The 24409-nt window shown below is 38.4% G+C and overlaps 1 protein-coding gene across 1 annotated transcript in view; it reads right to left on the reverse strand.

Annotated features, from left to right (window-relative positions):
- Positions 1–5441: 5441 nt before the first annotated feature.
- jph3b (junctophilin 3b) overlaps positions 5442–24409 on the reverse strand; it is a 50885-nt gene continuing 31917 nt past the window's right edge. The window contains exons 4-6 of the mRNA XM_077596839.1: positions 17393–17517; positions 13281–14260; positions 5442–5918 (exon numbers count right to left, since the gene is read on the reverse strand). Of these exons, the coding sequence (XP_077452965.1) occupies positions 5838–5918; positions 13281–14260; positions 17393–17517 (1186 nt within the window). The 3' untranslated portion in view covers positions 5442–5837. The remainder of the gene's footprint in view (positions 5919–13280; positions 14261–17392; positions 17518–24409) is intronic.

Below are 24409 nucleotides of genomic sequence, written 5' to 3' on the forward strand. Positions count from 1 at the left end.
TATGGGCTCTGAAAAAAATGTTAGTTCACTTATTTTCGTCACTGATCTGTAATGTGTATTTCTGGCAGCTAGAGGGCAGCATATATCTATGTTTAAAACTACAAGGGAAAAAAATGACGCCTTATGTATACTTTATACCTTATTCAAAATAAAAACACATGCGTACTTTAATTCTTATTGATATAATGTTGACACATAAACATCTGGAATTATTAATTAACCTCTGCATCAACAGCTATCTCCTTAAGGAAAAACTGCTAGAGTGGGTTGTTATAGTAACCATGGACCGCCCTCCAAACCAGGCATGTAGTACCAGTCTTTCTCCAGTAAAAGTGCGTCATACACACCTACACACACCCAGGGTAAAATAAAATGCCAATGAATTAGTCCTTTTATTTTAAACACTTTAATTCATTTCTCCACGAGAATCAAAACCAAAACAGTAATTCCCAGAAATAAAGAAAAGGGGGAGAAAGGGAAGAAATAAAGAAAGATTCAAACTATTGGGAGAGCTTGGCATGCTGTAACATGCTGCAGTGTAAAGGGCGCATCGTCCTCAGGCTGACGACAAATAGCAGATTCATTATTGGTTTTGGGCCCAAAAGTAAGAAAGAATATAAGATTGTATGCCTCCCGGTTTAATACATGAATAGGACAGGGGGCAACGACAGAAATGAGAGAGTTGAGGTGGCTAGGAGAACAGGCATCTTAATCCAGCACTTGAAAAGAGGATGTACACGTTCGATACACTCCTATGTAGTTTTCCTTAATGCAAACATGCAGAAAAACAGATAGGCTAACCTGCCAGATGGATTTTCGAGACAAACCTGCCAAATGCAATCATGAAGACTACGCCAAAGTACTCTTGTCCTTCAATACATTTTAGGATTACCGGGAATATTTAAAAACCCTAACTGTTGACCCAGGTCATTGCATATGTGCAAATGTCTGAGAACTACACGATTTGGTGTTTGAGCTTTACTGCAACATTATAAAATAGTAACTACAATGACAGCAGTGAACTGCATCATATTTTGATTGTTCTGTTGATCAACATTGGGATCTACACAATTGATACAAATTTTAATGACCAAAGAATTGATTATACATTGATACGCTTTAGTACAAAAGCAAAAAAAGGAGTGTTTATGTATTATATGAGATATTTTCCTGGTGTAATAACTTATATTTTGTTGTTGTCATCTTTATGTTCAATTGTGGGGAAATACGTGCTTTCTGTTGAAAATTGATGTACAGGTTAACTTACTTTGTCCTCTAAAGTTTAGAATGCACAAGTTCACTAGTTAGGTGTTTAACTGTCTATTCTTCTCTAACAAGGAGCTAATTAAATTTCACAATAGGCCAGGGGTAGGGAACGTAAGGCTCAGGAGCCATATGTGGCTCTTTTGATGGTTGCATATGGCTCTCTGATAACCTGTGAGATAAAATATGGAAACAGCTGGTGAGCGAGGCGAGCCTTGAACCCACCAATAAGAGTGTCACGTCGGCAATGTGACGTTGACAATACCTCTAGTGCCACTTTAATCTGTTTATTTTTTTATTAGCCTCTTCTACATGCATGCTTTCATTGATACTCATTGGTTAGCAACAGCGTAACAATGTGGTCAAAATAATTCCGTGTTTTTGTATTTTAAAATTGACAAGTTTTCATGTATTTTTACTTTTAAATTCTAAGTATGGTTCTCAATGAACAACATTTGAAAATATGAATTGTTGATGGCTCTCTCTGTCAAAAAGATTCCCGAACCCTGCAATAGGCGTTAGATTTACTCAATGACCAATACATTTCCAAGAACATCTACAGAAGGTTCCCACCTTGTGGACTTCCTGTGTGTGGCTCCAGTTTTTTACCCAGCTCTACAATGTCTTCTGTGTCTGTGCTTGCTACTGCCCTGCTAGCAAGGAAATTGAAATAAAATTCCAATCTAATCTGAATATGCCTTTCTGTAACCCTTCTAGTCTGTAAGTATTCACTTCTGTCCTGACTTTGAATCCTTAATAGATACTTTCCACAAAGTAAATGCAGAACCGTGTCCCTCCCACCATGTTTTCATCAGCAGTTCTGTCTATAGTTCTAGACACAACCTATTATCCTACTACATAATACCATTAGCGGACAACTCAATAAATATCCAGCGGCAGTAAACATAGTACCAGGGGATTTCAGTCATGTGCATTTAAAAATTATATTCCCCAGATTCCAACAAAGCATAAAGTGTGCGACACAAGGGAAAAACGTAGTGCTGAACCGGCAAAAAACAAAAGTTCAACATTGGCATTTTGCCTAACAAGCAAAGCAAAAACAAAAAAAATGTATGCATACTTTCTTGTGAAAGATTTTCCTATTACCTCAAACTCAACTCTAATTATTTTGTATGGTGTTGTTACATATATGTATGCCCTTTTATCCCTCAACTGGTATCTCAACATTAGGATTCGGCTAGGCAGGAAAAAGAGATGTAATCATGATTAACAAGTAGCCATTTGAAAACTGAATTTAACAGAACAAATAAAAAAGGAAGATGGTTGAAACTAGCGATGTCCCGATCCGATACACAGTATCGGTATCAGGGTCCAATATGACTACTTTTGGTGTATCGGACAGGATTTGGTCACAAGATTGGATCCGATCCAGTGTGTTTTTAGTACTATATTGTCCATTTAGGCTGCTGTAAATCAAACCACTAGGCAATTTTTTTATGATCAGGAAAGGCACATAATTATTACCTCAACCAAAGCTTGTAACCAAATTAAAAGAAGCAATGTAAAAAAAATTAAAAACAGTTTGTATATCTGTCCTTTAGCTATAACATTTGGAACATTTTGGAGCATCGAAGTTGAGATTCTCAAATGAAGTGCATACAACAAAGGGTCCAGGATCCATACAATTAAGTAGCAATTTGGCCTGCTTTCCTCTCATATTCCTATTGGTTAGAATTGTTCCAAACTGTGCCAATAGTATGATGCTGCTTTTTGTTATTTTGAAAAACAAAGCCCACACAAGCTTGGATCGAGCACTGCACAAACGGAATACTGACAAAAACCTCCGACCAGTGGTACTCCAATTTTTTATGAAGTGTTTTGAGAACCAGGAACCAGAATTTTATGATGTCAAAATGGGAACCGCAATTCTAATCCAACAAGGAAATGCATTGGTCAATAATTATCTCAAACACCTATTTAGCTCCCTGTCAGAAAACAGCAAGTACTGTATTATCTGGAGTATAAGTCAATTTTTTTTGTAGTTTGCCTACCCTGGCACAACTTGTATGTTGTGTTTACTCACACTGAGTTAGGGGATGAGAATATTCATATAAGACCAATGGATTTGGTAGTGATTTAGAATGAAATCTCGACTTAGATTTATTTTAGCTGATTTAGATGTTTAACTGTCAATATATTACACTAAGACACCCATAGAGCTGGGCAGCCCGGTGGATGAGTGGTTAGCGCGTTGGCCTCTCAGTGGGAGACCTGAGTTCAACTCCAGGTCGGTCCGTCTGTGTGGAGTTTGCATGTTCTCCCCGGGCCTGCGTAGGTTTTCTCCGGGGACTCTGGTTTCCTCCCACATTCGAAAGACATACATGGTAGGCTGATTGGACACTCTAAATTGCCCCTAGATATGAGTGTGAGCGTGAATGGTTGTTTGTCTCCTTGTGCCCTGCGATTGGTTGGCCATCAATTTAGGGCGTCCCCCCGCCTCTGGCCCGAAGTCAGCTGGGATAGGCTCCAGCATCCTCCGCAACCCTAGTGAGGATAAAGCGGTTCAGAAGATGAGATGAGACCAATAGAGCTTTTTTTCCATTGTATTGTCATAAACATGATGTAGTCTGTATAGTCACCACTCAGGTTGATGTTATTCTTGTGGACACTAACTAAACTCTTGAAACTTGGCAATTGTCACGTTTTGTTGGGGTTGGTGGCTGGGTGTGTTTTCTTGTGTGTCCTGTCTGCGTGGTTTTTATGAGTTTTGCCTAATATGTCCCTTTTGGCTCTCCTTCCCTTGTGTGTCCCAGGTGTTTGTGATTGACATCAACCCCTGTCTGAGAATTTAAAGCCCGTGTTTTGGTACGTCTTTGTGGGAGTATTGTTTCCTGTTTGTGTAAGTAATATTTGCCTGTTTGTCGGTGTGCATTTCTACTGTTTACTTTTATTTTGTTAATTTTGACCCAGTTTTGATTATTTGTATGGTTATTTTTTCATTAAAATTCCTATGTTTTGCAGCAGCCAAAGGCATTCATGACAGTAATTATACAGCATCGGTCAGTATCCATCTATCCTCACAGCCCGAATTTGTTTTGTTTTTCTTTTTTTATATTAGAGCTGATTCATTATTCACACTTATTAATGCCCACGTTGCCTGTAAATGAGAAGTTAGCATTAGATGGCATTTAGGCAAAGCGCATGGACTTATGCAGCCTGTTTTGCCTGTAGGTTACAAGTTAGCATTCAAAACTAATAACATGCATTTCAGTCTTTAACCTGTAGTGTGTTGGGACAGCACTTGTGCTTGGGCCTCTTCATTTAATTTTTGGCTGGTGTGACTTATAGTCTGAAAAATACAGAAATACAAAATTTAGTTTATATTAGACTGATTCTGATTTTTTTCCCCACAGCCAAATATATATTAAATATTATAACCAGTTCTGGCTGTAACTCGCCATTTGCAAAAGGTGTCTAAGATGGATTTTGTATTGTTAGATTTAGAGCAGTACACAGACTGGAATATTTTCTCTGAAAGCCTCTGGCAGTTGTATCTACCTACCAGTTGATTTTAGTCTATGCCAAGAAGGGTTTGTCCAGAACTACCACCAACTCAGAGGAAGCACAGCTCAATGACTAGTATGTGTGGAGGTGGGAAAGAGTAGGTGGGAAAGACGGAGAGAGCATGATGTGGATGAGTAGAGAGCGTGTCCACATGAGACGTTCTTTCTCGGCTCATTGCAAACATACAATGGCTTTGTGGGGGCACACCAGTCATGCACTTTACTCGCACGCAAATGACAAAGTGGGATGGAAACAAGCCAAGAGTGTGTGTGCATGTCCAGGGAGTTTTCCAAAACTGTGTCTAGTATGCTGCTGTGATCCAGTCCCTGCATTTGTGTCCCCTCACCAAGATTAAAGAAATACAACATCAGTAAGAAGACCTGGAAGAACGAAAAAGTTGGAGTCATATTGAGTCAAGTGAAGGGGCTTACAAAATAAATAATATACCCATAAACATATTACATGAGAGAAAATGTTCACAAAGAAATATTATAAATCGGTTGTAAACTATGATTTGAAAATGTTGAAAAGGTATATATATATATATATATATATATATATATATAATCTTATATATATATATATACATACATATATATATATATATATATATATATATATATATATATATATATATATATATATATATATATATATATATATATATATTGTCTCCAGACAGTGGAAGCAGGCATTACTTGCTATAATGCCGTGGCCTGGGAATCAGGCCAGTTTCAGTCAATATGTGAACTACTGAAGCTCACTTTAGTCCAGTTTCCGGACTGTATCAGGCGGACCATTCGTCGAGGCCAGTGTACCCTTCTTATGTCCGTGTCGTTGGGCTCTGAACTGCTGTGTATCTTCGTGGTAGCTGGGCTAAGATGTGAACAAATTGGCCATCTTTGTCTTAAATAATTATGGCCAAAATGTCCCCCTCAGTTGGGTGCAGTGGATTTTCCAGGAACACTAAGAGACTGCAGCTCCCTCAGAATAACAGTCAATGTTTATAGTTGTAGTATCATAGGCTCATTCCCAAAAAAATGTTATTCTTAAATAAAAAAGTGAATAAACAAAACAGCCACTCCAATGTTGAGAAGAATCACCACCGCAACCAGGATAGCATTGTAGGCCTGCAGGAGAAACACACAAAAATGTAAGTTAATGACACACAAAAACACACATTTTCAGGCATACGTTTGTATGTGTACTTAAAACAACATAAAATATCAATACTGAAGTTTTTGTTTTGCTTAATGACACATGATCAACAGATGGTCAGTGACAAATACATTCACAAAGCTAGGGTTAATGATCATTGATTACTAAAGATGTGCCAGATCTGATATTTTTCAAAAATTAAACAATTGGTGTAGTGGTTCGTTGCCTTACTTCGGAGCAAGCAATGGGTTCGATTCCCGATCAGTGGCGGTGTGATTATGAGTGCGAATGATTGTTTGTCTTAGTGTGTGCCCTACGACTGACTGGCGACCAGTTTAGGGTGTAGTCCGCCTTTCACATGAAGTTACGTGGGATAGGCTCCACCAACCTATGAGCCTAACCAGGCTAAGCGGTGATGAAAATAAATGAATGAATGAATAATCAACAATTGTTTATTTAGAATTATTTTTTGGTTGGGATGTAATTTGACAGTTAAAATGTTGAAAACAATATCATCTTGAATTGAATTTATATAATGTTTAATATTTATCAGAAATACTGGTTAAGAAAGGTTACAAGAAAATAAAAGTTGAATGATCTATGAATTTACAGTAATTGCCTTTATTTATACTACTGTGCACATTTTATTAGTCGACGATCAAAATAATTGTTTGCGGCAGCTCGAGTTAAACGCGGACACAGTTCAATAAAGATGTGGGTTGGACAAAAGTAATAAACAATTTCTTTGTTAAAGGAAACTGGAATGACAGAATGTATCTTAACATGTGTTAAGAACAGAAACAAATTCCCCCAAAAATGACAATTAACTAGCAAAATAAGAAAGACATCCAGCAAAGTTTAATTCATTCAGTGTTTAGGAAGAGGGAAGATTTGCAGCACTGAACAGCAAAGCTTTCCCGAGCTGATTCTGTGCCATGGGATTTTTCCTTTCTCCAGACATTCTGAAGTTTAAAGGGGTCATCAAGACATGGAAGAAAAAATATGATGACTGTAATGCTGTAGATGCGGAAGATCCCATGTGTCCTCTCTTCAGCCTGCAGGATTTTTTTGTTGTTGGGCTAAATAGGGTTGAAGATGAAATCCGAAAACCCAGATTTTTAGGTCACCCTTCATGTTATAAAATGGCTAGGGGCTGTCATTGCAAAAAGGCAAATTGGCAAAATGACAATTTACCCATTTACTTTGTCATGGAGTTGTGCCGCCAAGTTGCTGGCGACTGGCTAGGCCAGGGGTGTTAGACTCGGGTTGGTTCGCGGGCCGCTTTAACGTCAACTTGATTTCACATGGGCTGGACCATTTAAGATATAATATTTAGATTTTTTTGAATAAATGGATTAAAAGAACTGGATTAAAAGCCCTGAATATTCAGTTTTTATAGATCTAAAACAATGTTTATTTTAGCTTTTTTTAAATATATTTTTAGATTTTACAAAATGATTTTTGAACTAAAAACACTGAAAAAATGGATTAAAAAATTACAGTTATTGATTTAAAAGGGGGGAAATCAGGAAATTTAATATGCATCTATACTCTTCATTTTAATTTAAAGCAGAAAGTCGGCACTCATGATTTACTTTCCCGGGCCACACAAAATGATGCGGCGGGCCAGATTTGGCCCCCGGGCCGCCACTTTGACACGTGGGCAAGGCAAAGCCGATTAAACACATTGAGATGCAACAGATGATGTATTTGGAGGGTCTGGGGTTGAGGGGATGAAAAAGAATCTTGCTGTAACTCAGCTATTGAGCATTAAGTTGTTCTCAGCCTCTGCACGTTTTCAGCACTTATCTTCAAAATGATTGAATGTATTCAGAAACAACTCATCAAAATGACTGCACGGTCCCTTTAAGGATGGATTAATAGAAATAGAAAGCATTGAAGCCACCCGATGGTGCAGTGGTTCTTCCGCCTGACTTTGATGCAAGCTGTCTGGGTTCGATTCCCACTCAGTTTGAGTGGTTGTCTGTCTCTCTGTGTGCCATTTGACTGACTGGCGACCAGTCTAGTGTATTAGTCTGTCTTTCACCTGAAGACAGTTGGGTTAGGCTTCAGCAACCCCCGCAACCCTTTCGAGGATGGGCGGTATTGAAGATGAATAACTCAATGAAAAAGATCATTTTAAATGCTGTTTTATTAAAAATAATCTTTTTTTACTAAAATGTTTTGGCTAATATAAGTTTTAATTTATTCATTCATTTTCCGAACCGCTTATCCTCACAAGGGTCGCGCAGGGTGCTGGGGGCTATCCCAGCTAAGTACGGGGAGCAGGCGGGGGACACCGTGAATTGGTGGCCAGCCAATCACAGGGCACAAGGAGACAAACATCCATTTGCGCTCACACTCATACCTAGGGGCAATTTAGAGTGTTCAATCAGCCTACCCTGTATGTTTTTTTGGATGTGAAAGGAAATTGGAGTAACCGGAGAAAACCCACACAAGCCCTGGGAGAACATGCAAACTCCACACAGTGAGGACCGACCTGAGATCAAACCCTCGACCCCAGAACTGTGAGGCCGATGCGCTAACAAATCGTCCACCGGGCTGCCGTACTATAATTATGTAGAAATATTGATATAAAAACATCAAAATTGCTTTGTATGTTTTTATCACTTGAAATGGAATTGATTGTGTTAAATGTGTACATTGTATTGTATTCAATCGATCAAAGACCCTTATGGCAGTCTTGGTAATGTAAAGTATATAAAATACAACATAACTCATCGTAGTAGCACTGAAATGCTATTGCAAATGAATGTGTGATAATGAGGTTTCTACTGATGAAGTCTAAATGGGCTTATCCCAGATCAGTAACATATCATCAGGCCACAGGTGGATAAAATCCTTCTGGCAGATTGAACTCTCCCTATCTACACAGTAAAAGGACTGTGTTACACACAGTGGTTTGAAGGGAAAATCCATGACCAATATGAAGTGTTTTCTCATGTGTGTCCAAGTTGCATTGGTCAAAGAAATCATATTATGTTTAAGAATGTGAATATAATATTGTCCCGTCATAGAATGGCTGGTTTTATTTATTCATTTTTTCTTTAACAATGTACGTATCAGAAAACACATTCCACAATTTGTACTGCATCTCTGTATATCTCTAATATCTCATATCAAATTAGTAATATGCTTTTGGATGATTTTGAGGAAACACAAATCTCCATTCCAAAAATACCGCAAACTATTTAAAGAAAGGTCCATTTAGATCAAGGGTGTCAGACTCGGGTTGGTTCGCGGGCCACATTCACGTCAACTCGCTTTCATAATATTTAGATTTTTTTAAATAAATGGATTAAAAGAACTGGAGTAAAAGCAACATTAAAAACAATGTTTATTTGAGGGGTTTTTCTTAGTAAAGGAAAATGTCTTTTAATCATTTGTTTTTCATTTCAAAAGGAAACCAAATTTTTCTTTAATTATTTTCCATATTAAAGTGGAAAACTGAATTTTTTTAGATATTACAAAATTATAATTATAATTTTGAACTAAAAACACAGAAAAAATGGATTAAAAAATGAAATTATTGATTTAAAAGGGGGAAAATCAGGAAATATAATATACATCTATAATTTTCATTTTAATTTGATCCTAAAACAGAAAGTCGGCACTTTCCCGGGCCGCACAAAATGATGCGGTGGGCCAGATTTGGCCCCCGGGCCGCCACTTTGACACCTGTGATTTAGATCATTCAACCTACGACCTGAAAATACTAGAGAAAAGTGGATTGGGATGTTTTAGACACAGTGGCAAATCTGATTCATTTAGGCCATTGTGTAAAATGTAAATAAAAACAGAATGTAACGATTTGGAAAAGCAATTGAACACGAGACAAAAACAAGATTATTGATATCAAACTGATGAACAAGATTTTAGTTTTGCAAGTATTCTTTCATTTTGATGTTGATGTCTGTAACAATGCTCCTTTCACCACAAGTCTGCTAAGGTGCTCCAGCACCCTGACTAGAGTGTGCAATGTTGAAAATGAATAAATGTCTGTAACATAATGTAAAAAAGGGCCATTTAGCATTCAAAATGTATCACACGTTATGATGGAGTTTGGTTTAATACTTTGTGAACAAGCGTATGAGCAAATGGGGCAACAATTAAACATTTCCAAACATACAACTATAAGGAATCAAGCCAATTAATTGAGAATTTTGGATATATCTTAAATTGCAATTGGCAAAGCCAGACTAAGAGTGTTGCTGTGGTGTAATGCAGTGTTTCCCAACCACTATCAACAATGGTCAGGTGTGCAGCGGGAAATTGCAAGAAGTCAAACAATGTAGTATTCAGAGAGAAAAATTAATATGAATATAACAAGATTAAAATTGAACTAAAATTGACGTTGAACGTTAAATTATAGATTATACCACAGGTGTCAAAGTGGTGGCTTGGGGGCCAAATCTGGCCCGCTGCATCATTTTGTGCGGCCAGAGAAAGTAACTCATATGAGTGCCGACTTTCTGTTTTAGGATCAAATTCAAATGATTATAGATGTACATTACATTTCCTGATTTTCCCGTTTTTAAAAACAATCGTTGCAATTTTTTAATCCAATTTTTTTCTTTTGTGTTTTTAGTTCAAAATGCATTTTGTAAAATCTAAAAATTAATATACAAATATTTTCCGTTTTCCACTTTTAAAAAATATTTTGTTTCCATTTGAAATAAATAAACATGATTAAAAGACATTTACATCCATTACTAAGAAAAAAAGCTCAAATAAACATTGTTTTAGATCTATAAAAACAGACTATTTAGGGCTTTTGATCCAGTTCTTTTAATCCAATTTAAAAAAAAATAAAAAATCTAAATATTAGATCTAAAATGGTCCGCCCCACATGAAATGGCATTGATGTTAATGTGGCCCACGAACCAACCCGAGTTTGACACCCTTGGATTATACTATTACAAGATTCAAATTGGGAAACAGTCATTTTGCTTATTTTTCTCATGATCTGGAATTTGTTTGGTTTCTAGGGCATCAACTTTTGCCGACGTAAAGTCTGTGTGAGCACAACATTTTTTTTGCGTAACATTAGGAGATTGAAGTAATAATTGGAGAAAAGTCATAAAATGATGCGATTAAAAACATTACATTATTTATTTTTGCATCACTCGAACCGGAAGTTGTTCAGGGTCCGCAGACATTAACTTTTGGTGACATTAGGTCAGTGTGAAAAATTAGATTTTTGAATCATTTTGGAGGTTTATGTGATTCCTGCTGATAAAACTTTGATCAGAATGACTATTCTTATTACAGGCGACATAGTTTTAAATTAAAAGATTTTCAGATGATGGTGTCCCTTGAGATTTTTTCAATGGAAAAAGTGTTCCGCAGCTCAAAAAAGGTTGAAAAACACTGCTGTAATGGATCCACATTCTGAATAGTCTTTGGTAATGTAGATATTTAGAGTAAAAAGACCATTCAGATTATGAGTCCTAAATTCAAAAAACAGCATACAGGATTGGTGTGGGTTTAGGCTAGTTTCCATGACATGGATGTTAAACCGAAAGATTTTATCCGCATACCAAAAGGGCTAATGTGCCTGTCACAGTTAGTTTTATGAATATGTTGCAGGCTTAAAATTTGAATTTACATATCTTGTCCCTGTAGTCTCTTTACTTGAATATAAATCTAAGATGAGAAGGTTTTTCAAATCATTGTAGTATTCCGTTTTTACTGATTTACACAACGTCCCCACATCATTGGAATTGGAGTATTTAAAATATATTGCTGAGGAGCCAAGTCCCTTCCAGCGAAAGTTTAATTAATCAAGTAATCAAGTTGTTCTGGGAGGAGTGTGTACATGGCCAGCGTGTTGCAGCATCCTGCGTCTATTTAGCTCAGTATGACGATAACAGGGTAGGCTGTGAACCTGCTTTGCACAAATCCCGCTTGGTTCTCTGCAGCTGCAAATACCCCCACCCGTGTTGCTGACACCCAGGCACCGATTGGACGTTGCCGGAGCCAGGCATAAGCTGTTGCCTAGCAACAGAGCGCTAGTTAACCAATAGGGAGCCATCTGAGAGGAAGGCCTACTTTGCCAATCTGCTGTTACTAAGGTGCAGAGAGGACTAGGGGCTTTTTTTCTGGGCCTGTTTGTCTGTGCATGTGTTAAGCAGGTTGATGCAACAAAAACAATTTAAAAAAAAATGCTGATCTACTACATAAGATCATCAACAGTATTGAAGTGAAGCAGTGTGATGGAGGAATGTGAAACTTTGCATACACAAAAATGTTCTGGGTGGGTATTTAATCATAGTGCTGTGTTTTCCAGACAATGCATATCCTGTTTTAATTTGCTGAATGCTACTAATTTATCACCTGAATAGATTCACAGGTTTAATGCCATTTATCTGATGACTGAAGATGTTTAAGGTTGGAAGATTCATAACTAAGACATAATAACCTAACAAATCTTTTGTTTGTACAATCCATGCATTTTTTTTATTAGTTCACAAAAACTAGATCCTTGTGACTGTGAAGATTATTTGAATACAAGTGAGGAGTGATGCTCTTATGTGATATTTAACGACACGAAAAAGTTATCGTTATAGTCATTTACTCAATTGTGGAATCATGATAAATTAGATCAGGTTTAGGGAACCTATGGCTTGGGAACCATATGTGGCTCTTTTGATGGGTGCGTATGGCTTTCCTCTAATCTGTGAGGTAAAATATGGAAACCGTTAGTGAGAGAGACGAGTCCCGAACGGACCAATAGGAGCATCACGTCGGCACTGCGGTGTTGACACTACCTCTAGCACCGCTTTAATCTTTTTCTTTTCATTAGACTCTTCGATTCCTAGATTGAATTAAGAACAATATGGCTCAATACAAAGCACATTAAAAATAAATGTGCTGTATATTAATTACATTTATAATTTTTGGATTGTGTGTATAACAATGTATGAACCGTGATTAATCGCCATGAACCCATGTTATTTAATCTTACTTACAAAATCTATCATTGCTCACTCATAGAAAAATAATACAATACATCCAAGCCATACTTTAACTTTTAGTGGATGAAAATGTATTATATTTAGGTTTCAATATACAGCTCTATTACTGCATTAAAATGTTGCCTCAAATTTTGCATTCCCAGTTAATAAAGGCTCTATTTATTTATTGAAACAGTTTCACATCCAAACAGATTAAATTTGGTTTGTATGTGTCTAAATAAATACGTTGAATTTGGACCCGTGTCATTAAAACTGATTCTGTATAATCCGTGTAATTTGCGCAAAGATGTTATGGAATGGAGTTTGCTGGTGTGTACTGCAGTGCGAGGGTCTTACTGAGTGGCCTTTGCGCTGTATAAGAGCATGATCTTGTTGCTCAGGTGCGATGGGAGAGGATTTCAGAGCGGGCGAGAGGGTGAGGTCCCGTCGTATAGGCAGAGAATCCATCTTATCACCCGGCCGTCCGCTCTCCAGCTGCTCTTTTACTTCTCTGCAATCTTTCCCCTCCTTTCCCTCCCGCCCATCTCGGTTCTTATGCCTCTGTCGCTGCAGTGTTTGCGAGCGCCCCTCTCCGTAAGAACGTCCGTGCCCGTGCTTCTCCTCCCCGTGCCCATGGGGCTTGTGGGTGGTGGAGTCTCTGGGCTGTAAAGGCTTCATCTCCATTTCATAATTGCTCATTTTCTCTTCATCCTGCTCGAGAAGCCGCCCTCCCCTGCTGTGCGCCCCCCTGTGCCCGGACGTCCAAGAGGCAGAAGACGATGTCTCCGTCCATCTGTCCCCCCTTGCTTGTTTGTGATTAGATGAGCCATGGTCCCGAGGTTTGTGATTGGAGGAGCTGTGTTTGTGCCCGTTGGTCCTGCTCATTCCTTGTCCGCTCGCCCCCTCTCCCCCTTTGTGTAAGACCCCTTTGCTTTTGTCTTCGCTCCAGCTTTTTGCCCGCATGTACTCCATCTTTCCTTCTCCACCTTGGCCCTCCTTGCTACCCCCTTCTATCAACACCTGGATTTCTGCGTGTACCCCAGGCCCTTCTTTCTCACCCCGCTCTACCCCTTCTTTCCCCCTGTCCCCGTGGTCGACTGCAGTCTGTCGGTGGAAGCGGGCGCTTTTGCTGCGCTGTGACGGGCGAATTAAGGCGGGAGGACTGTGAGGCGGTGAGGAAGAAGGAGGACTGAGATCTGGTGTGGCGTTGGAGGGATCATCCGAGCCCGTGCTCCTCACGTAGAGGTCGGGGCTGTCTGCCGTTCCGGCGCTACTGGACAAGCCCTCGCCCTCCACCTCACTGGACACCTGACACTTGGGGCGTTGCACTTCCATGCCTGCCAAAGAGAAGGGAATTTAGCATTGCTGTTTCTTATTTTACTATTACAAAGGAATAACAGCACAGTATAGTCTTTTGGTGTAAATTTCTGATAAAATAATGTCAACACCGGCAGCAAATAATAATATGATATAATTTCCTTGTTAAATGTATGGTCAGGTGTGCTTTATAGTAGTCCGAAAATTACAGTATTGTATAATATAATGAGGGCTGCTATAGCTATATTTAAATACTATATTGTCTAATTAATATGCCAAGGAATTGAAAAAAAAAATATTGTCAGGCCACAACAATTTCACAGAAAAAGCAGACAATGTTTCAACTGCTCTTTCAATTCGAAACAAGTGTTTGTACAAAAATGACCACCTAATTGGCTCAAGTAAAGCAAGTACTGAACTATCGGTATATCCATAAAAAAAACTATATTTAACCACACTGAACCTTTATGACACACAACAGTGATAGAATATAAAACAGTTTTGGCCATTACTTTGCACCTATGACTTGCACTAAATGCACTGAAATGTTCCTGAAAGTAACCCAAACATGGGATTGTTTGGGAGAAAATATCATTCTGTAGGGGTAAGGTTGCTTAACTTCAAAATCAAGATTTGATTTTCTCTCATGAACGTCGATCAAAAGAAAGAATATGCAGGTAGACTAAACAAACTCTGACATTTGGCTAACAATTGTAATAGCAAGACATTTTTTAAGGAAATAGATTTTTAATATTATTTTTCCAAAACTGACGCAAAGGACGCAATTGACTAACTAATCTTTAAATAATCTACTTGCTGATTTTGCACGTTTGCCCGGCACACATCCAGTTTCTAAATGCCATGACACTAAACGGGAGCATATTAACAGATAAAAGGACAGCATCTCGGGGCAGGACATAGAGGGGAAAAAAAGATTTAACCGTAGAACTGTCCCATGCAAATCAGGACATCTGGTCACCCTTCCTGTCCACTCTCCTTGCCTCTTTGCTCCCCTGCATTTGGCACTCAAGGTGGACCAACTTGCCTTACTCCTTATTTAGCAGTCAAACATTCATTCAATCATTTTCTGAACTTCTTATCCTCACAAGGGCCGTGGGGGTGCTAGAACCAATTCCAGCTAACTATGGGCACCAGGCAGAGGACACCCTGAATCAGTGGCCAGCCATTCGCAGGGCATAAGGAGACGGACAACCATTCACGCTCATACTCAAGCTTAGGAGGGATTTTAGAGACTTCAACCAGCCTGCCCGGCGTGTTTTTTGGATGTGGGAGTAAACCGGAGTACCTGGAGAAAACACATGCACGCCCGGGGAGATCATGCAAACTCCGCATAGGGGGGCTGACCTGGGATCAAACCCTTGACCCCAGAACTGTGAGGCCGACGCGCTAGTCACTCAACCACTGAGTCGCAGTCAAAAATGATAGGTTTCAATTTTTTTGCAAAAATCCACATACAAAGTCACAAACATTCTGCTGTTTTGGAGTTTTTTGTGACTTTGATAATAGAAAACATTTGGCATTATTAGTCCCACTTTACATATCACAACAACCTGTAATTTAGGATGGGTTTAGTTTTTACATTCACTACAAATTCCATTTACCGTATTTTTCCGATTATGAGTCGCAGTTTTTTTTCATGGTTCGGCCGGGGGTGCGACTTATGTGTGAAATTATTAACACATTGTTATATAATTTCACGTTATTTTCAAATAGTGAAATATGCAGCCGAAAATGGCAATCGAGCAGCAGAAAGAAAGTTTGGAGTTAGAGAGAAACTTGTAAGGGACTGGCGAAAAGCGGAGGTTACTCTTACCGAAATGAAGAAAACGTAAAAAGCTAAATCGTGTCTACCTGGATTTAGTGATTTGGAGTGAAACTGATAGTTTGGTAAACTTGTTAGCATGTTCTTTATGCTAGAGTTATCTGAATAACTCTAAATATGTTACGTCGTTACTGAAATTACCAGGAATGTCAGTCATGTAACGTTATTATACCGTACCTTATTCAGCCTGTTGTTCTCTATTTTATTTTAATTTTAAATTGCCTTTCAAGATAACATGTATGTTTTTGGTGTTGGATTTTATCAAAACGATTTCCCCCCAAAATGCGACTTATACTCCAGTGCGACTTAAATATGTTTGTTTTCCTTCTTAATTATGCATTTTTTTGGCTGGTGCGACTTATACTCAGGTGCGACTTATAGTCCAGAAAATATGGTATAGATATTTTTTTATTTTAAATTTCCTTTGAAGATGACATGTATGTTTTTGGTGTTGGATTTTATTAAATAGATGTCCCCCAAAAATGCGACTTATACTCCAGTGCGACTTATATGTTTTTTTTTCTTTCTTAATTATGCATTTTTTGGCTTGTGCGACTTATATTCGAGTGCGACTTATAGTCCATAAAATACGGTGTATATTTTTTTTTATTTTGGGGTGACCGCAGGTTCCCCCAGCAATATGTACACATGCAGTATGAATCCTCACTAATTGTGAGTAGTAGTAGTGTCAAGGAACGTGTCTGTGTCTGCGCACGTGTGTCGCTGCCTTAAGCACATTATGGGGTGGCTGGGCTACCTGCAGTGTTTTATAGGTGTGGCTGACAAAGCTACTTTGTAGAAAAGCACAGGCTTGTTGACAGAGACCTTTATCACAAGCATGCTGTTTTGGACTTTTCTCTGTGAAATGGGGAAGAGCCATGCTGAGACAGAAACAGGCGCTCTCCAAAGTTAGAAGCAAACCATTGTCTAGCCAGCATTGAATATTTTCTATTGTTCAATCTATTGAGTTCAGGCAAAGGAGAGGATATACGAGTACGTACCTTGCACTGGTCAGTTAATCACAGGCTATATACGTATGAGCAAACATTCTTGTTTTCATTATTGCAAAAATACATAATACTGATAACAATCAGTTTTTTAATGGGAAAACTGAAGTAGAGCACAAAGAACAGTGCATGCTGGTAGAAAATGCAAACAAAAGGTCCAAGCACGATTCAAATACAAAACCTTTGATTGTAAAGCACCCATCTAAAATAATGCTTTGGCTAATTGATTTTAATTAAAGCGGACATGGATAGGTGTGTTAGGCCAAACAGTATCAGTAAATCCTCTGTGTGTTTGAACGCACCCTTTCCTGGCTGCTGGAATGATGGAGAGAACTGCTTGGCAGTGACTCTGGCCATGCGACTCTCCTCTTGAGCTTTCTGAGCTGCTCCAATAGCGGCCTCTGCTTTACCCTGTGCATGAGCCGTTCTGAAACCGAAAAAGAAATGAGCAAAGAATAGGATATTATACAAAATCCATTTTCGAACAAGACGAGAGACATTGCAGGCATGGAATTGCCCTAGGATATGATAATACAAATAGGGCAACCGTAATAACAGTGGGATGAAAAGTGTGTGAACCCTGAAATTTGTCAATGACTTGGTAATAAAATGCAGTTTTACTCGAATGAAAATCAGAAGTATCGTATTTTCCGCACTATAACCAAAAAAATTCAGTTTTTCAAAAGCTGGCAGTGCGCCATATATTCCAATGCCCTTTAATATGTGGATCAATATTGGTTAATCGTTGTATGAAATTCCTGATAGGTTCACCAATAGGCATTCCCAAATGCATGCACAAATAAAGAGACAAGACAATCTTCTGGGTTTTCTTGTAAGGAGAATCGAACCTTTCAGGTCTCTCCCCAGGTTCGTTCTGGCGTCACACGCATCTTTTCCTTGTTTATTAGCTTCAAGGACCCTAGTTACAATGGACGTCTCAGCTCTCAAGGGAGGGGTGGCAAACAGGAGTGAGACGTCAAATAGTCAAGGACCCTAGTTACAATAGACGTCTTAGCTCTCAAAACAAATGAAGGTCATGTAGAGCCGAAGGATCTTCTCCGCATTCCAGCAGTACAAGAGGATTCGGCCACCCTGTTGTTTAGTCTAACTAGGGAGCAAAGCATTTACTTCGTTGCAAGCAGATGTAGACTATAATAAATTTTCTAATGTTAATAAGCTAAGTAAAGCAAAGCGTTCTTCATTGCAAGCAAATATATAATAATGTAAGACTAATAACCCTAACAATTCCCTTTAGCACAGCTCCATCTAGATGATGTATAACACAACTCCTAATCACTAGGTACTAGTATTACTGCTACTACTACTACTACTACTACAGCATCTCTAATGGATGTATAGCACAATCCAGTACTACTACTACTAATAATGCTACTACCACTACTACTACTAATAATAATGCTACTACCACTACTACTACTAATACTGCTACTACCACTACTACTACTGATAATAATGCTACTACCACTACTACTACTGATAATAATGCTACTACCACTACTACTACTGATAATAATGCTACTACCACTACTACTAATAATAATAATGCTACTACCACTACTACTAATAATAATAATGCTACTACCACTACTACTAATAATAATAATGCTACTACCACTACTACTACTACTAATAATGCTACTACCACTATTACTAATAATAATGCTACTACCACTACTACTAATAATGCTACTACCACTAATAGTTCACTATTGCATCTACTACAGCATCGCTAATGGATGTATAGCACAATCCAGTACTACTACTACTAATATTGCTACTACCACTACTACTACAGCATCTCTAATGTATGTATAGCACAATCCAGTACTACTACTACTAATCCTACTACTACTACTACAGTATCTCTAATGGATTTATAGCACAATTCAGTACTACTACTACTAATAATGCTACTAACACTACTACTACTACAGCATCTCTAATGTATGTATAGCACAATCCAGTACTACTACTAATAATAATGCTACTACCACTACTACTACTACAGTATCTATAATGGATGTATAGCACAATCCAATGATACTACTACTAATAATGCTACTACTACAGCATCTCTAATGGATGTATAGCACAATCCAGTACTACTACTTCTAATAATGCTACTACTACTACTACTACAGCATCTCTATTGGATGTATAGCACAATCCAGTACTACTACTTCTAATAATCCTACTACTACTACTACAGCAGCTCTAATGGATGTATAGCACAATCCAGTACTACTACTTCTAATAATGCTACTACTACAGCATCTCTAATGGATGTATAGCACAATCCAGTACTACTACTACTAATCCTGCTACTACTACAGCATCTCTAATGGATGTATAGCAAAATCCAGTACTACTACTACTAATACTACTACTACTACAGCATCTCTAATGGATGTATAGCACAATCCAGTACTACTACTACTACCACTACCACCACTACCACCACTACTACTATTACAGCGTCTTATAATCTTGTACCGCCTTATGTATGAAACAAATTTTCAGATAAGCCATCCATTGAAGGGGAGCCTTATAGGGCGGTATAAACAAATGCTCTGCTTGTACATATAAAACATGTAAAAGATTGATTAACATCAACTAAAAGTAAATTTTGGCTGCATATGAGAAATGCGCAATGATTAAGGGGGTGATGTTACAAGTGTGTGTGATATAGCACATTGCGATTTAAGAAAAAAAACATCTAGAGTCAGCGAGGAAGAAGTCGGTAGCCCATCCAATTCACACTGGTAGGACAAATGCCAGAATTGCACTTCCTTACTGTGAGGCACCAGTCATTCACCATGTCACAACCGATATCAGACTTGGTATTTTTGTTAACATACATTGCTGGTATGTATCAGACACAGTCTTATTATGGCAAACCACTTCATGCCATTGCTAGGGGGCATATGGTGAGATGACTCGTCAAGCAGACATCTCCCCCAATCCCTCACCACCCCACCCTCTCTCCAGCTTCCTTTTGCTCACAAGGTGCAGTAGGCGTATTGATGCAGTGTTGCATGTTGTTAGACATTGATTTTCACCTTGCTGCCTGTTTGTTTCTCTTTACCGTGATCCACACTCTATGCCTACCACACAAAGTGAGGCACACGCCAATTTCAAACCACATCCGCATGGGTGGTTGGCATGAATACTTTTATTACAAAAAAAATTCTTTTTGGGCAATTGCAGTAAAGGTATGATTTCTAACACAAAAAATACCTGACTGATAATCAGTCTCCTCCCTTTGATCCTGGTCTGTACAACAAAAGACAAAAAATGCCTCTTGGCCTTTCTCATTACTTGCAGTATGACACATCACTCCCCACACAATAACCTGTTACTGCAACAATAATTCAATGCATTGAAATAAATTGCGAGATCAATGTATGCATAATTATACCACTCGATCCCTTTTCGACGAACAGGAAAGAAAGAAGAGCGAAAGAACAGTGATAAGAAAGAAAGGGAAGAAGGTAATAAAGAAGAGACTCAAAGGTGTCTTTGATAAGAGGAAGCACACAGGGAAACAAGTCTTATTCAACATCAGTGAATCATTATCATTAATTGTGAAACAGTTTAATTACAGACACACTTAAAGGACTCCTGTGTTAAATAAAAGGAGGTGAAGGAGAGCTAGTGCAATGACTGTTTTACGACTATTGGACAGACTCTTTTCATTAGCGTACTATTCCACACCTATGGTTGAACATTGGGATGAGACAAATAGGAAACGAACTGTAAATGTGATGTAAATCGCTATATTGCGGATCATCTGATTGCATTACTTATTCTTTTTTAAATCATATTCAAACTGTGCATATTTACTTTTAACTGTCATTTTGTTTGTGGTGAAATAAGTATTTCTTAAGCTAAAACATTAAAAAGTCACTCCTCCTAATAACAATATACAGCTTAATTGAACCACTTAAAAAGGAATAAATATTACATTGGTTACATAGTAACAAATGATATCATACATGATGCTGTGAATGTTATGAGTACTGTATTTACTCGCACCAATTTTGTTATACGCAGCTGTGTATGATGACAATGAAGGCTTTTGATTTGATATAAGCCGCTTTTGTCGGACAAAAAAAATGATGACTGAAACGAGGGTACGGCTTATATGCGTATAAAAACACGGCATGCCTGCGTGGGCGGCTTACATGCAAGTAAATACGGTAATGGTCATCGTACACTGTGTACTATTTACTTGGCTATGAATGAATGAGCATTACATCATTTGATGAGGTTTTGGGGCATCTGATACTGCTTTGGCTTGCATTAGTACATTTTACCATGTCATCATTGCAGTACTTGTAGTTATTACTCCAGAGTTAAAGACTATAGTACTTTATTTCAAGAAGGCGGCAAACACACTGCACCTTCCAAAGAATCTGGCGCTGTCTCCAAGCGGCAGAGGAAAATACTAATGATAGTGTAGAAATGTCTTCTTGATTCGCTGAAGGAAGCTTTACAACTGATGGCTGCCATTAAGGCATTAATGAATCCTTGTGAAAAATGTTGAGGATAAAGATAAAGTACTAATGTGGGGCGACAGTTTTTAACAAGACTTTGAAGAGGGTGGTAACACCCCTCAATAAGGCAAATATTGGACTCAAGTCTGTGTTGGATCTCTGGATTTGCGACTTTAGGATGAAAAGGTAGCTGCCTGCCCCTTCCTCTGTTGCCCGCCCAGCGTTTCCAATTGCCGAATGACTAACAATGATGAAAGACTGGGTACGCCCAGTAAGTGTCACTTACAAATAAGCATCATTAGAAACATGGCATTTAGCCACTTGTGCCTGCACTAAAATGATACAGTGAATATTAGGATGTGAATTAACCAAGATTCACAACTCATTAGTCTTAATATAGGTTATCTATTTCACGAGTAGAATTACCTTTGCAACAACCCTGTGCAGTCAGTCCTACCCTATTCTCACCTGTCCTCCCTCTTCCTGTCAAATAGATTAGTTGATGAATCCCTTTTTCACAGGTTGTCACATTGGCAAATGAAATTGTCACAGCTTTATGATCCTATCTTAGGTAAGGTAGTATATATATTCAATAATTTATTGTATCCCCATTTGCTATGTTTGATCTGTACCAACTGTATTTTTATATCAAATCCACGGTGCAAACAACCGCAACAGAAATATTTTGTTGCCTTCCTTGTGGCACATAAAAACTCTCCCAGCATTAAAAGAAGTGCGTGTCAAAGCAGCTGACTGGGACAGGTTTTTTACATTCTTCCTACATTTTCTGTACCACTAATCTTCACTGGGGATCGCGGGGGGTTTCTGGAGCCTAGTTCGGTGTCTGTCCGACCAGCAGCAAGTCAAATTGGTTTCCACTACAAGGATTTCTATCTATGATATTGTCTCTGCACAGTGGGGCAAATAAGTATTTAGTCAACCACCAATTGTGCAAGTTCTCCTACTTAAAAAGATTAGAGAGGCCTCTAATTGTCAACATGGGTAAACCATGAGAGACAGAATGTGGGGAAAAAAACAGAAAATCACATTGTTTGATTTTTGAAGAATTTATTTGCAAATCATGGTGGAAAATAAGTATTTGGTCAATACCAAAAATTAATCTCAATACTTTGTTATGTACCCTTTGTTGGCAATAACGGAGGCTAAATGTTTTCTGTAACTCTTCACAAGCTTTTCACACACTGTTGCTGGTCTTTTGGCCCATTCCTCCATGCAGATCTCCTCTAGAGCAGTGATGTTTTGGGGCTGTCGTTGGGCAACACGGACTTTCAACTCCCTCCACGGATTTTCTATGGGGTTGAGATCTGGAGACTTGATTTTCAAATAATGTATTTACAAATTAGAGTGGAAAATAAGGGGGCTGTTTTTCTGCAAAGGGACCAGGACGACTGATCTGTGTAAAGGAAAGAATGAATGGGGCCATGTATCGAGAGATTTTGAGTGAAAATCTCCTTCCATCAGCAAGGACATTGAAGATGGGACGTGGCTGGGTCTTTCAGCATGACAATGATCCCAAACACAGCCAGGGCAACAAAGGAGTGGCTTTGTAAGAAGCATTTCAAGGTCCTAGAGTGGCCTAGCCGATCTCCAGATCTCAACCCCATAGAAAATCTGTGGAGGGAGTTGAAAGTCCGTGTTGCCCAACGACAGCCCCAAAACATCACTGCTCTAGAGGAGATCTGCATGGAGGAATGGGCCAAAATACCAGCAACAGTGTGTGAAAAGCTTGTGAAGTTACAGAAAACGTTTGGCCTCCGTTATTGCCAACAAAGGGCACATAACAAAGTATTGAGATAAATTTTTGGTATTGACCAAATACTTATTTTCCACCATGATTTGCAAATAAATTCTTTAAAAATCAAACAATGTGATTTTCTGTTTTTTTTCTGTCTCTCATGGATGAGGTTTTCCCATGTTGACAATTACAGGCCTCTCTAATCTTTTCAAGAAGGATAACTTGCACAATTGGTGGTTGACTAAATACTTATTTGCCCCACTGTAAGTGTTATGTTTGCAAGTAGTGCTAAACACAGACAAACCTTGTGTCCCATTGGTAGCATTTAAATAAGCGTAACTTAAAGCGCAGTATAAAATACCCTTGAATATTTTTTTGAAAAGGTACGCTGTAGTGGAGTTTTACCTATTTGTCTTCATCCAAGGACACTGTTGCCTCCCACATACAAACGATGTTAGTAGTATTCCTTTTTCTTTAAGCAAGGCTCATTAAGCACAAGATAAAGATAAAGTTGTTTAGTTGTTGTTGTTGTTGTTTAGTAGATGTCCATAGAAATAAGACTAAAAAAAATCTAGTCTGGGTGGATGCATGTTTGATTTTTTTTGTTAAATTCTAACAGAAAAATGATTCATTACTAAATTCCTGGCTGTGGAAAAACACATGATGGCTGAAAAAACTGAAACAGTTCCATTAATTCTTCTTACTGTTGTGTTAGAAGTGTGGTTACTGTGGTTGTGAGTGCCTTTAACATTGTCATCAAGTCTAATAGGATTGGCCTTTTCCTAATTCAGCTCATGTATTTTCTTTCATGCAGAGGCGGGAGGATCGTAAACAAGTATGCTTATAAAGGTAATGGATAACCTGACTCTGCATTTCCTTTGCAGTCCCACAAACAATGCGATGTAAAAGTATTTACGTTCTTTTCAAAATACTACAGATAATTGGTTGGGCCACCCTCAGCACCATCAACCGAATTCAAGTGTTTACGATGACGAATCATTGTAATGCTGGAGAAAAGGTATAAAAAGTTTGTCTTGTCAGGCCAT

Source organism: Stigmatopora argus, chromosome 3 (genome assembly GCF_051989625.1).
Source record: "Stigmatopora argus isolate UIUO_Sarg chromosome 3, RoL_Sarg_1.0, whole genome shotgun sequence".
In the NCBI taxonomy this organism is placed as follows: domain Eukaryota; kingdom Metazoa; phylum Chordata; class Actinopteri; order Syngnathiformes; family Syngnathidae; genus Stigmatopora; species Stigmatopora argus.